The sequence below is a fragment of the Arachis hypogaea genome, chromosome 15, assembly GCF_003086295.3.
Source record: "Arachis hypogaea cultivar Tifrunner chromosome 15, arahy.Tifrunner.gnm2.J5K5, whole genome shotgun sequence".
In the NCBI taxonomy this organism is placed as follows: domain Eukaryota; kingdom Viridiplantae; phylum Streptophyta; class Magnoliopsida; order Fabales; family Fabaceae; genus Arachis; species Arachis hypogaea.
Window position 1 is genome coordinate 158150313 of NC_092050.1, and position 13671 is coordinate 158163983.

The 13671-nt window shown below is 36.9% G+C and overlaps 2 protein-coding genes across 2 annotated transcripts; one reads left to right on the plus strand and one right to left on the minus strand.

Annotated features, from left to right (window-relative positions):
- On the plus strand, positions 1-3083 carry LOC112751805 (tubulin beta-1 chain). The gene is made up of 3 exons (XM_025801069.3): positions 1-1003; positions 1730-1999; positions 2120-3083. Exons 1-3 carry the CDS (start codon positions 610-612, stop codon positions 2797-2799), a joined length of 1344 nt encoding a protein of 447 aa, XP_025656854.1. The 5' UTR covers positions 1-609; the 3' UTR covers positions 2800-3083.
- A 240-nt stretch (positions 3084-3323) lies between these two features.
- LOC112751804 (oxalate--CoA ligase) lies at positions 3324-7228 on the minus strand. Its single transcript, XM_025801068.3, has 4 exons — positions 6747-7228; positions 5562-6648; positions 4676-4779; positions 3324-3759 (listed from the first exon to the last, which is right to left on the minus strand). The coding sequence occupies exons 1-4, from the start codon at positions 6954-6956 to the stop codon at positions 3571-3573; spliced, it is 1590 nt and encodes a 529-aa protein (XP_025656853.1). The 5' UTR covers positions 6957-7228; the 3' UTR covers positions 3324-3570.
- Positions 7229-13671: the final 6443 nt, after the last annotated feature.

The window sequence follows — 13671 nt, forward strand, 5'->3', positions numbered from 1 at the left end:
TTTGAGAGAAAATAGTTCCTTTGGCAGGAGAATTATGTTCTGTCCTTGCATCATTGCCTGTAAAATTCTCTCCCTCTTTTATTTTTGTTTTTTGTCTGAATAGAAAATTCGAAAGGGGATAAAAAATTAAAAAGCTTGAGCAAGACAAGTGCCACTCACGTGATCCAGCCCATATATCACGTGCACTGTTTCCAGCTCTTCGAAAGCCCAAACGCAAAAAAAAAAGAATAATAAGGGCCTCAATCCTCTCATTCACGGCCCCAAACCTGAAAGGTATCTCAACCGTACAGAGATCACTGTTACGTACAGACAAAGATATCCAACGGTTAGTGATTCATCAAATAAATAAGCGCAACAACACAGGATAACTCCCCATTCAGATTCAAAATTTAAATTCCCACTTTTTGAACCCAACGCCCAACGGCCCCGTTAGCCTCCACACCCCAGGTTAACGCCGTCATAGGCCCGTTACATTCCCACCTATAAAAAAAAACAAACCCTTCTCTAACGTCAACTTCATTTCTCAGATTTGTTCTTCACCGAGTCACTCACTCACTTACTCACTACCTCACTCTCTCTAGAACTCGGTCGTTTAACTCAGCTTCGAAGATGCGTGAGATCTTGCACATCCAGGGAGGCCAATGCGGGAACCAGATCGGAGCAAAGTTCTGGGAAGTGGTGTGCGCTGAGCACGGGATCGACGCCACCGGAAGGTACCAAGGCGACAACGAGTTGCAACTCGAGCGAGTCAATGTCTACTACAACGAAGCGAGTTGCGGGAGGTTCGTTCCACGCGCGGTGCTCATGGATCTAGAGCCAGGGACGATGGACAGCGTCAGATCCGGGCCGTACGGGCAGATTTTCAGGCCTGATAACTTCGTTTTCGGGCAGTCCGGGGCAGGGAACAACTGGGCGAAAGGACACTACACAGAAGGAGCTGAGTTGATCGATTCGGTTCTCGATGTGGTGAGGAAGGAAGCTGAGAACTGTGACTGCCTTCAAGGTAAGTCGTGAAGTCAATGGTGCTTCTAATTTGTGTTTTGGTTTGCGTTTGAACTTGCAATGTGTTAGGGTTTAGTTCTTGGTTGCTGATCTGGATGATGATGTGTTGCTTGTTTCGTTTTTTATTTTTTGAGCTTCGATTTTTCATTTCTGACATAGATTTGCTACTTCTCATTTTTTTTACTAATATTTGAAAAATTATCAGTATAGTGAGAACATTTTTCAATAAATCCGTAGTAGATGCGACCGATTTTGAGTTCAAATTTAAAATATCAAAATGATAAAAAGAAGTGCAAATACTAATAATCTAGCTTTTTTTGTTGTCTTCGTTTTTATTATTTCCTTGGGACTCCGTTTTCTACCACTACTACTAACGAGTGATAACTCGTATGCCTGATATTCAACTGTGTTACGAGCAATACCATCTTTAAACTCTGATATGCAACTGTGGTACCATGGCAGCTCTTTTTGATTTATTATGTAATTTACGTAAAATCGCCACCATGGTTTAGAATATCATAGTAACTAAATCATACTAATCTGTGATATGAAAATGTGCATAATTTGTTTGTTATTTTCTTCATGTTATGTAAATATTTTGTGCGTGAATAGGAGCGAGCGTGCTACGTTATGATGACTATTGTTTGATTTCTATTTGAAATTTCTTGTTATCTGTGTTTTGAGTAACTGGTGAGCAACGAGCTTAAAATCTTGCTTGTTTTTGCAGGGTTTCAAGTGTGCCACTCATTGGGTGGAGGAACCGGTTCCGGAATGGGAACACTTCTTATTTCTAAGATCAGGGAAGAGTACCCTGATCGAATGATGCTCACTTTCTCTGTTTTCCCATCCCCTAAGGTCTCAGACACTGTTGTGGAGCCTTACAATGCTACTCTCTCCGTTCACCAACTTGTTGAAAATGCCGATGAGTGCATGGTTCTGGACAATGAAGCTCTTTATGACATCTGCTTCCGCACCTTGAAGCTCACTACTCCCAGCTGTGAGTTTATGTTCTGCTTTCTAACTAACATGTCTGTCTTAAGTTTGCATGCATATTTCCACTGACATTTGAATTTTTCTGATTATTTTTCTAAATTTGCGTTGGCGTATTCTGTCACAGTTGGAGACTTGAATCATCTAATTTCTGCTACCATGAGTGGAGTAACTTGCTGTCTTCGATTCCCTGGTCAACTCAATTCAGATCTTCGCAAACTGGCCGTGAATCTCATTCCTTTCCCTCGATTGCATTTCTTCATGGTTGGCTTTGCCCCACTCACATCTCGTGGGTCACAGCAGTATAGAGCGCTCACTGTACCTGAGTTGACACAACAGATGTGGGATGCCAAGAACATGATGTGTGCTGCTGATCCCCGTCATGGTCGCTACTTGACTGCATCTGCGATGTTCCGTGGCAAGATGAGCACCAAAGAGGTTGATGAGCAGATGCTCAATGTCCAGAACAAGAACTCATCATACTTTGTTGAGTGGATCCCCAACAATGTCAAATCCACAGTGTGTGACATTCCACCATCTGGTTTGAAAATGGCGTCAACATTTATTGGCAACTCCACCTCCATTCAAGAAATGTTTAGGAGGGTGAGTGAGCAGTTCACAGCCATGTTCCGCAGAAAGGCTTTCTTGCATTGGTACACTGGTGAAGGTATGGATGAGATGGAGTTTACAGAAGCTGAGAGCAATATGAATGATCTTGTAGCTGAGTACCAGCAATACCAAGATGCCACTGCTGATGACGAAGAATATGAAGACTATGAAGATGAGGATGTTCAGGAAGAGGCTTAAGTAGTAGTGTAATTGAACTGTGTGTTGTTCTGTGTGCTGTGGGATTTGATGTTTTTCCTTTTTCCCCTTTCTGCCTGGAAAGGGAGTTGACTTGTTCTATTATATCCTTATGGGTACTGTAGTGGTAGACTTGTAGTATTATTTCCTTTCTAATTATGTTTAACACTTTCTAAACTGATTGATTGAAGCCTAGGTGGTTATGTGTTGCATGGTGCATTCCTGTTGATTTTAACTTAAGGTGATCTTACTAAATATTGGAATGAATGTGATTTTGCTTTTTGTCATTTCTAACACTTGGATCAAGAGCTTCGGTATGATGAAGCGGTTAACGAATTGGAGGGATGTAGATCAGTGTAGATGATTGATTATTGATTCTAAATTGGATTATTGATTCTAAACTGGATTCTCGTAACCAGCACTAACAGTTATATAATTGTTTCTCGGATGCTTGTTTCGTATTCTCCTGGTACATGTGTTATCTTCACTTATCCAAAGTATAGAATTAAGAAATTCAAGTTTTAGAATTTGCCTACAAAATCAACACACTATTAGTATTCTATATCTCATCACAAAATTAATCCCATGTAAAAACGTTGCGTTGTAATCTGTAAACCCCTCACAATCATAAAATTACAATGTTGAATGCTAATTGCATGTTTCTTTTTTGTTCCTCATAATGCCAACATTGTCAACATTTATGAATAATTATAGACTCCAACCCTTTATTGGCCAGGTAGGAAAGGTTTAAGGTGAGGCACTCCAGCAAGCATATCATTTTTGAGAGACAAAATGTTCAGCTACTAGGCGGCGTAGAATCTTGCCAGTGGCTGTCTTGGGCAATGAATCAGTGATGAAGACCTTCTTGGGGACTTTGAAAGATGCAAGATTCTTCTTGCTAAATCTCAGCACCTCTTCCTCATCAATGTTTGACCCTTCTCTTGGGATGATTGCACAGTTTATCTGTACAAAGGGAAAAAAAATATATGTATCCAAGATCAACTCAAAGTTGATAAGTTCATAAGTTCATGCATATCTATCTATATAGCCTAGTATACAAACAAAACAAAGTGCGGTGTTTACACATCTCTTAAGCAGTTACATATTAATCTTCGAAACATTGTATTTCAAAGGAAATTAAATTCTTTCAAAATAGAAATGCTATAAACGTCATATAAAGTATTTCACAATTCACATGTCAACAAAACAACTGGCTACTACAGTCTACAGGTATAAGTAGCTGTCTTTCCCTAACAAGAAAGGCATCTAAAGTTTATTTATTTATTTTTTTTTATTTTTTTTACGGGATCTAAAGGTTAAAGTGTAGTGGATCATAAACCATGGGAAATCGCTTTCAAGACACATGGACCATAAATTATTTATTTTATTGCTATTTTTCGGTGGAGAAAGAAGTTAGCAAATTGATAATTTCATATTTGGTAGCATATTCCATTTGCCAAACTTCTATATTAGTTCTGGAGCTTGAGCTTCACAATCAGCAATGTTTTGTACGCCACATAATGTTACTAACGTGATTAAAGCGTGACCTTTACCTAGTTGTAGAAGCATACAAAGCAAAAGAAATTGAACACCACATAAAACCTCAGATCAATTCAACTTTCAGGTACACGTGACCCCACATGGTAGGGCCTCAGGCATATGAGTTATGTATGTGAAACTCATTCATTGATTATAATAAAGTAAAAATGGCTGTTGTGCACTTATTGTATGGTGTATGAAAATAAATAAAGTGTGTGAAACAAAGTGGGACAACTGTTTTAATCTTTGAGAGTTCCATTATTATTTGGGTTAGATTGGTAAGGGGGAAAAAGACAAAGGAATGGAAGGCCCAAAAAAACAAAATAAGAAAAATACATACCTCCTCGCCGTATTTGTCATCGGGAACTCCGAAAGCAACCGCCTGAGCAATATCAGGATGAGATAGGAGGACAGCATCCACTTCTATTGGTGATATTTTCTCTCCTACAAAATATATAAAACTCAATCAATAATTCAATCTATAATCATGCATAATTTCTATGTAATATAAGTTGGTAACGTACAGATTGCTGTGGTTTGATTTAGTGGGTCATAATTGACAACAATTGCATCTATCAAGAAGATAATATCAAATCAAAAAGCTATTTAACATCACTATCACACCGCCACACAACTCATAACCAGCTTGATACCAAACTAGGAAAGCCAACTTCAACCAATATTGTTCAACTCCTTGGACTATCAGGTAAGGAAAAAGTCAGTTTCACTTCTGATTTTCCAACCGTTTCAAACTGCTACGTACTTGATTGAATTGAATTCAACATGTCAAAATCTTGTAACAATAATCCAACGCGCAAAAGCTTCTTGAATGTTTACTAGATAACAAATTATAACACAACAAGAAAACCCACGCGTCATCTGACTCGTGGCCAAAGACCTCCAAACAAGCAGTATTTAATTCAAATACACAATATCCCAAAATCAAAATTCAATGCAATTATGCAATTGTAAGAAATTTCAATGTACTCTGATTTTCTCAACCTAGACATTAGATGATTAGAATAATTCTCAGCTGTCATCTCATTCCCATGCAAAGAGAAAACCAACGTTATTCCTACTATTCTACTTGTAGAAAATAACAACTAATCATATATTATGGTATTAACAAAGGTTATTTTCACATTTAAATCTGACTAGATTATTACGTCAAATTTTGTCCATGAATCAAAATTAAACTTGTTAGAAATAAATAAATAAATAAATACCTCCACGGTTAATGAGCTCCTTGATCCGACCCACAATATGCAAATAGCCGTCAGAATCAAAGTAACCAAGATCACCGGTATGGAACCAATCAAACTGAAACGCCGCCGTATTAGCATCTGGGTTATTCTTATAACCATTCGTCACATTGGGACCCTTAATACAAACCTCACCGTTAACCTCAGCCTCCAAGACCCGGCCCGTTTCATCCAATATGCGCATCTCTTGCCCCACGGGCTTTCCAACGGACCCGGCCTTGTGGGGCCCATCTTCCGGCAACGGATTCGAAGCCATTAAATGAGAGGCTTCCGTCATCGCATAAGCCTCCAAAACCGGTGCACCGAAAGCCTCCTCCAACCGACCCAGAATAGCCGGTGCCAGCGACGCGCTGCAGCTACGAATAAACCGGAGCTTCGGGTAAACCGGTTCGGGGTTGTTCTGGTGGCGATCAAGTACGATCTGGTGTATCGTTGGAACCGCGGTGTACCACGTGGCGTTGTACTTGATCATGTCTTTCCAGAACGTCGACGCGGAGAATCTCCCCGCCGCCGGCAAGGCTACGGCTGCTCCGGCGCCGATAGAGCTGAGTAATCCGCAGATTAAGCCGTGGACGTGGAAGAGAGGGAGCACGATCACCGTCGAGTCTGACTCAGTGAGTCGGTACACCGATTGGATGTTGCGAACGGAGGAAAAGAGGTTGTGCTGAGTCAGCGGCACGCCCTTGGGGCGGCTCGTGGTGCCGGAGGTGTGGAGGAAGAGCGCCACGTCGGAAGGATCGTTGGTGAGTCCGGAGAGCGAGTCGTGGTCCGAGTTAGAGTCCGAGTCAGGACGGTGGCTGAGGGAGAGGGTGAATTCGGCTTCGGCTGCTTCATTATCGGCTTGTTCGGGTGTATTTAATGAAGCCGCGGCGCAAGGGATGGTGAGCTTGGAAGCCGCGGCTTGAGCCGGCTTGATTCCTTCAGAAGAAGTTACTAGAAGTTTGGATTCTGAGTCTGATAAATAAAACTCGAACTCTTCCGCAGTGTACGCGGGGTTAAGTGGCGCTGCAGTCGCACGCGCTCGAATAACAGCTAAGAAGGTTATCACAAACTGCAAAATATTAAAAATTAATAAATAATATTTAATTTGTTGAACAAAATAAAATGGAACAAAGAAAATATAAAAAATATTTAATTTGAGAGGCGAACCTCGACGGTGTTGGGGAAGGTGAGAGCCACGACATCGCCGGGCTTGATGCCAGCAGAGATGAGGCGGTTGGCTGCGATATCGACGAGATGTTGGAGGCGGGAGTGGGTGAGATCAAACTTGCCGGCGACAGAGATGGCGCGACGCGAGGGGAAGGTATCGGCTGCCCGGCGGAGAAGTCCGGTGAGAGTGGAGGAGGCAGATTGTTCCATTGGTGTGGGTTGTTAATGAGAGAATATGGGTAGCGTTGTGTTGTGTTTTGTTGATGGAATATGGAGATGGGTGACGTCTATATATATGTGTGTGTAGAGTTTAGAATAGAATATGATATGATAGGAAACAGGGGCGGTGACATGTGATAGGTGATAGAGAAGAACAAATTTGGTACGTGGAAGGGAACAAGGGATCGTCTATGTGGAAGGTGCATGCTAACACTTCAGTGCATACTGCATAGTCAATTCTCCTGTTGCTACTACTACCCACAATCTCTTTTCTCTCAATTGGTCTCCATTTATTCTGTGAAAATATAAAAAAATATATGTTTTTTAAGTAATCGGTATTTTTTTTTCCCTTTTTCCTTTTTAATTATAAGAACTTGTAATTCTTTTAGAATTTAAATTTTAAAATTTAAAAATTTGTCTTATATTGACTAAAAAATCAATTCCTTATTACATTTTTTTAACAAATGTATTTTTATGTATGTAAATATAATAATTAGATCTAGTAGTATGTGAAATTACGTAAACAAAAATATAACAAATTTTGTTTTGATCATGTATGTATTAGCCTATTTTCTCTTTAAGCTAAAAGAAGTTAATAGTAAAATAATTCATCAAGTTTGAAAAGTTAAAAGAAACTAATAAAATATACAAAAGAAATTAATTAAGAAATTTTCACTCATTATTGCATATGAAAATAACCAATTAAAAACTTGTACATCAATATTAATACACATATAGAATCTTGCTAGGAACTAATGAGATATCTGTATAATGTGTATAATGAGCTAATTATTTAGTCTAATAAGGATAAATAATAAAAATCTGTCCACAAATTATTCTAAATTCAAAAATTCTTATTTAATTATTTCACATTGAATTTTAAATTTTAAATTTTTTAATTTTAAATTTAAAATTTTTAAAAAATTCAATTAATTATTTCAAAAAATTAATCATCCAAAATCTTAATTTATCAAAACATTTCATTCCAATACCCTCTTCTTTTTCAATCGGCGGCCACTCCCACCTTCATCAATAATCATCCCATTCACCCTTAGTAAAAATAATCATCCACTTAAAAATAAAAATAATCATTTGCATACTTAATGAATTGAACATCCAACATATTTTAATTATATATAACCAAACTCAATCCAATCAAAATAATCATCTACATAAAAATTAAAATAATTATTCGCATACCTATTAAAATGACCATCCTAAATTGGCCATTAAATACATTAAAATATTTCATTTATATGAAAAATAAACATTTACATGCATATATAAAACTTTCGCTACATACGGTCTCCCAATAAAGAATCCCTTCCGCTAAATACAGTCTCCCAACAAAGAATTTCTTCCTATTGGTTGCTTCAAAGGAAGTGTCACTTCAAGTAGGTTTATGTAAAGGACTTTCGAAGACACCAATATTTTGCTTCTTGGTATTTTTTTTTCTCTGGCCTTCGCTTAAAACACCACAACATAAAAATACAAACGCCTAATAAAATAAATATCAAAAGACCAGCACCAGCAATCCAAATGATATTCTTAGCCAATAGCCATAAATGACTTCCTAACATTTGCAAGCATTGATACACCTGGGAAAGAAGGACTATTTGCTACTCTCCATGGTGATATGAAATATGACAAAAAGGCCAAAACCCAAAAAATTATATGATATGAAATATGAATATAAGTACGCAAATTAGCTATCTCAAACCTTATAAATCTTTACAGAGTGACTCTGAAAAAAATATAATATGGCAGTAAATAATATCCACAATAAATTATAAAAAACATCTCTGAGGTACGGCCAAAGAAGCTATAATCAGAATTAAAATAATTGTTATAGAAGAAAAAATGAAAACAAACAAGACAAACTTTTAAAACAACTATAAATCACAAGATTTCCTTCCACGATGAAGGGTCTTCTACGATGGGATAACAATAAACCACACACCCATCTGCTAATAACCATGAAGATTAAACTAGTAGCATGATCCACTAATTAAACACAACAACAATTAAAAACCAAACATTGACGGTGTTCTCAGGCTTTGGCGACCCGATCTTTGTGGCTCGTCTGCCTCGCCTTCTTCTTTGCTAAGGGATTCATTAAATTCGGTCTTGGAAACTGCGTCGTGTACTAATTCGTCTCACTCTTTGGAAGCTCCTCGTTGGGGTTAGGGTACAGCTTGGTCTTCAGCGGCACCAGAGAGAGAGAGAGAGAGAGAGAGAGAGAGAGAGAGAGAGAGAGAGAGAGAGAGAGAGAGAGAGAGAGAGGTGTTCATAACTGTTTGGAATTCTTATTTACTTTGTATTTAAAATTAGAAATAATTTTGTAATTAATTAATTTAATTATCATTTAATGTTAATTTCAAAAATACTCTTATTGTACACATTGTATATTAATTATATTGGCTCCTCATACATTAATTTAAGATAATAGAGATAAAGTATGTAATATAATAGATTAAGATCAAGATAAAAAAGATCAAGTCACACTTGTTAAGTGACAGTTAAGTCTAACCTATCTTGTTTTTAATTTTGTTAATTCTATTTTAACAGAATTGTAGTAGCTTGCTATATATATAGCAAAGTTGCCTCATATATTGTATAACATCCAATTACTCAATGATAGATAGATAATTCACTTCATCTCTCTGTTCCATTGAACACTCTTTCATGGTATCAAGAGCATAGGTGAGAGATCCATGGCTTCAATCCCTCATTAGAACCCACCCACTCCTTTTTCTTCTTCTTCTTCTTCTCCTTTTTCTCAACCCTTTACTGCACCTGTTCTTGACAAATTGACTAAAAACACCTTTTGAACCTGGCAGAAGCTTGCCCTTCACGTTATCAATGCTAATGGTCTTACTGATCATCTTTCTGCTGACAAGATTTCATTACAATTTGAATCTGAATCTGCCAGAGAAGCGGGTACAGAATCAAAGGCTTATACTACTTGGAAGCAAAAAGATGATTACCTTATGACATGGCTCCTTTCTTCTCTGGACCTCACATTTAAGAATCGAATGCTGGTTTGCAAGTATGCGCATTAAGCTTGGACAACTATCATTGAATATTTTGCAAAGACCTCCAAGATCAAGATTCAGCAATTAAAGAATGAATTGAAGTCGGTAAAGAAACAAGGTATGACAACAAATGAGTATTTCAAAAAGATTCGAACAATTGTTGATTCCATGGCATTAATAGGCTATACTCTTTTCCTAGAAGATCACATATCAGCCATTATAGATGGTCTTAATGAAGACTATGCTTTGTATCTCTCAACAGTAATGGAAAAATCTGAATCCATTACTCTTATTGAAGCTGAAGCACTTCTTCTTGGACATGAAGAAATGATTGAAAGATTTAAAAAGACTGCTTTGGGAACGATACAAGCACACTATACTCAATCACCATCTTCCTTTCCTAGACCACCAAATACCACAAATTATGCTCTAAGAAGAGGTCGAGGAGGAATAAATTCTAACAGAGGCAGGTTTGCAAATTCTGTTTCTAGACCGATTTGTCAAGTCTGTGAAAGGACAGGACATACTGCACTCATGTTTTCATCGCTTTGATCAACAATATCAAGCTCCATCTTCTAATGCAAGAGCACCAATTCAATCTGGAATCTTGCTACCCCCTACTACCTATTACAATCCAAGGACTTACATGGCTGCTCCATCCACTTTCTCAAATACAAGCTGGCTTCCTGACATGGGGGCAAGCAATCATGTCACAAATGATGCACACTCTATTTTGGCTCCCTTTGAATTTCTTGGTACAGACCAACTCCTTCTAGGTAATGGATCAGTTAGTAGTATCTCTCATGTTGGACACTCATATTTAGTGAATTTAGCTTCAAAGAAACGTTTTCTTTTGAATCAGCTTTTACTTGTTCCTGAAATTACACAAAATTTAGTGAGTGTACACAAGTTTGCCACTGATAATGTTTGATTTTTTGAGTTTCATCCTAAGTTTGTTATGTGAAATCTCAGGACACTCAGGAGATTCTTTTACAAGGAGCTCCATATAATGGGGTGTACAAGTTTGATAACATTGCTGTCACAAAATCTACACCTAAGAATAGTCATATATTTTCACCAAATTCTATCTCATGTATTTTAGTACCTACTACTTATGCTTTCTAATTAGATACTTACAATTTATGGCACAAACATTTTGGTCATTGTGCATCTAAGATTGTTGTTTCTGTAATGAACAAGTGTAATCTACTCATTTCCTCTGCTTCAATAAAATCTGGTGTTTGTGAACATTGTTGTCAGGCTAAAATGCACTTGTTGCCTTATCAATTAGATGAATTCCATTTTCATGCTCCTTTAGAAATGGTTTACAGTGACATTTGGGGCCCTGCACCATATACATCCTATCATGGTTTCACATATTATATTTCTTTTGTGGATGCTTTCACTCGATATACTTGCATTTATGTACTTCATACCAAATCACAAGCTTTTCAAGCCTTCCTTCAGTACAAAGCTGAAATTGAAACTTTCACTGGTTTAAAATTGAAACAACTGCAGACTTATCATGGCAGGGAGTATCTCTCCAATGCCTTCACACAATATCTAGCTCAAGAAGGTATATCTCATCGCTTCTCCTACCCTTGTACTCATCAACAAAATAGGAGAACAGAGAGAAAGCATAGACATGTGACTGAAGTAGGCTTGGCACTTTTAGCCACTGCCTCAATCCCTTTAATTCACTGGGATGATGCTTTTATTTCTGCAACATATATTATTAATAGACTCCCTTCTTCTAATACTAATAATCTATCCCCATTTGAACTTTTACATCATCATCCACCTGATTACTCCGTTTTGAAGACTTTTGGTTGTGCTGCTTTTCCTTGTATGAAACCTTATAATACTCATAAATTAGATTTTAAATCACAATTCTCTGTATTTTTGGGTTATTCTCCTCACCATAAAGGCTACAAATGCCTAACTAGAGAAGGGTAAGGTTATTATTACAAGACATGTCTTGTTTGATGAAAACAGATTTTCTTATGCTCAACTTTTTCCACTTCAGAAGCCCTCTTCACCATTTGGTCAGTTTTCTCATACAAATCTTCCTTTACCTCTTATATCATTTCCTCCATTCTCTTCAAGTATGACACAATCTTTGTCATCTTCTTCTGCCAATCCTGTCCTTGAGACTACTATTGCTTCCATTCAGAACTCCGAACCTATCACTCCCCTTCCAACATCACAAGTGAAATCTGCTCAGCCACACCAATCTCTACATCCTCACAACAACTCCATCACTGACACTATTATTCAATTTGAAAACTCTCCTCCTACTAAAATTTCACTTAGGCTGTATCAGCTCCTACCTTTGAGAAGTTTCGTTTCAAACTCAAGGTTATTTCTAAAATTGCCATGAGTTTGAGGGAGGGTAATAGAGATAAAGTATATAATATAATAGATCAAGATCAAGTCACACTTGTTAAGTGACAGTTAAGCCTAGCCTATCTTGTTTTCAATAATTCTGTTATTTTTGTTTCAACAGAATTGTGGTAGCTTGCTATATATATATAGCAGAGTTGCCTCATATATTGTATAATATCTAATTACTCAATGATAGATAGACAATTCAGTTCATCTCTCTATTCCATTGAACACTCTTTCACAAGAGTTTAATTTTAATGTACTGTTAATATAAAATGTCTTATATGACTAAATCTTTATTTCGGTTTCTGAGATTCACATCGATTTTTGTTTTGATTTCCAAAATTTAATTTTTTTTACAACAGAATCCCAAAACAGTTTTGAATATCATTTTAGTTCCTAGCTTCTTTTCAGCGTTAAATTAACGAATCAAATGCTTATATGGCAATATTTTATCACGCTGGACACTGTAATAGGTAAGTAATGTGACAAATTTTGATTTAGAATCTAATTTAGTCTCTAAAATCCTAATTTATATACACATTATTAATCTAAATTCCTAACTTCTACATCTTTTTCTTTTTTGCCCTCCTCCTCTTCATCATCATCTTCTTATAAAAAAGACATCAATATAAAAATATCATCAATTAAATCTTAAGAAAGTTCAGGACTTTCCTTTGCACCTTTTATAAGAACACACGACATTCTTCATAACCACTCTCAAAACAACAACAAACACTTCACTTTGCACTAAATTGCTATTATCATCTTATCATCAATAACTAGCATCTTTTTATTCAAACCATAATAATGTCTCTAATGATTTTTGAGATGGTTGAAGATTATCAAACCTTTGACCCTTTTCTATCCAAGAGCAACAGATATCTCGTCCTAATTAAGCACCTAAACAAATTGAAAAGAAACAAAAGACACTCATTTTTTTTCCAGATCCTTTAGGTCTTAAGAAGGACGAGGTTAAGGTGGAGGTCAATGCTAAAAGAGCGTGTGCTTCAGATAAGTATTGATAGACATATCGACGATGATGACAAGAACAAAAAGATGATAAAATGACACTACATTGAGCGTTGCCACATGAAGTTTCAGAGAAAACTTAGGCTCAGAGAATGTGAAAGTAGAGTCGGATATGGAGAACAGTGTGCTTGTAGGTACTTTTGAATATAATAAGAATAAGAATATATTAATGTTCATTCTTTATTAGCAATGAAGAAAAAGAAGATGATGCAGAAGTTAGGAGTTCAAATCAATAATATGCATAAATTAAAATT

Excerpts from the sequence above, each read along its gene's own strand:
- LOC112751805 (XM_025801069.3), top strand. The coding sequence starts at position 610 with ATGCGTGAGATCTTGCACATCCAGGGAGGCCAATGCGGGAACCAGATC. Across the intron at positions 1,004-1,729 it reads GAACTGTGACTGCCTTCAAG|GGTTTCAAGTGTGCCACTCA; the intron begins GTAAGTCGTGAA and ends TTGTTTTTGCAG. Across the intron at positions 2,000-2,119 it reads GAAGCTCACTACTCCCAGCT|TTGGAGACTTGAATCATCTA; the intron begins GTGAGTTTATGT and ends ATTCTGTCACAG.
- LOC112751804 (XM_025801068.3), bottom strand. The coding sequence starts at position 6,956 with ATGGAACAATCTGCCTCCTCCACTCTCACCGGACTTCTCCGCCGGGCA. Across the intron at positions 4,780-5,561 it reads GGAGCTCATTAACCGTGGAG|GAGAGAAAATATCACCAATA; the intron begins GTATTTATTTAT and ends TATATTTTGTAG. Across the intron at positions 3,760-4,675 it reads ATGACAAATACGGCGAGGAG|ATAAACTGTGCAATCATCCC; the intron begins GTATGTATTTTT and ends CCCTTTGTACAG.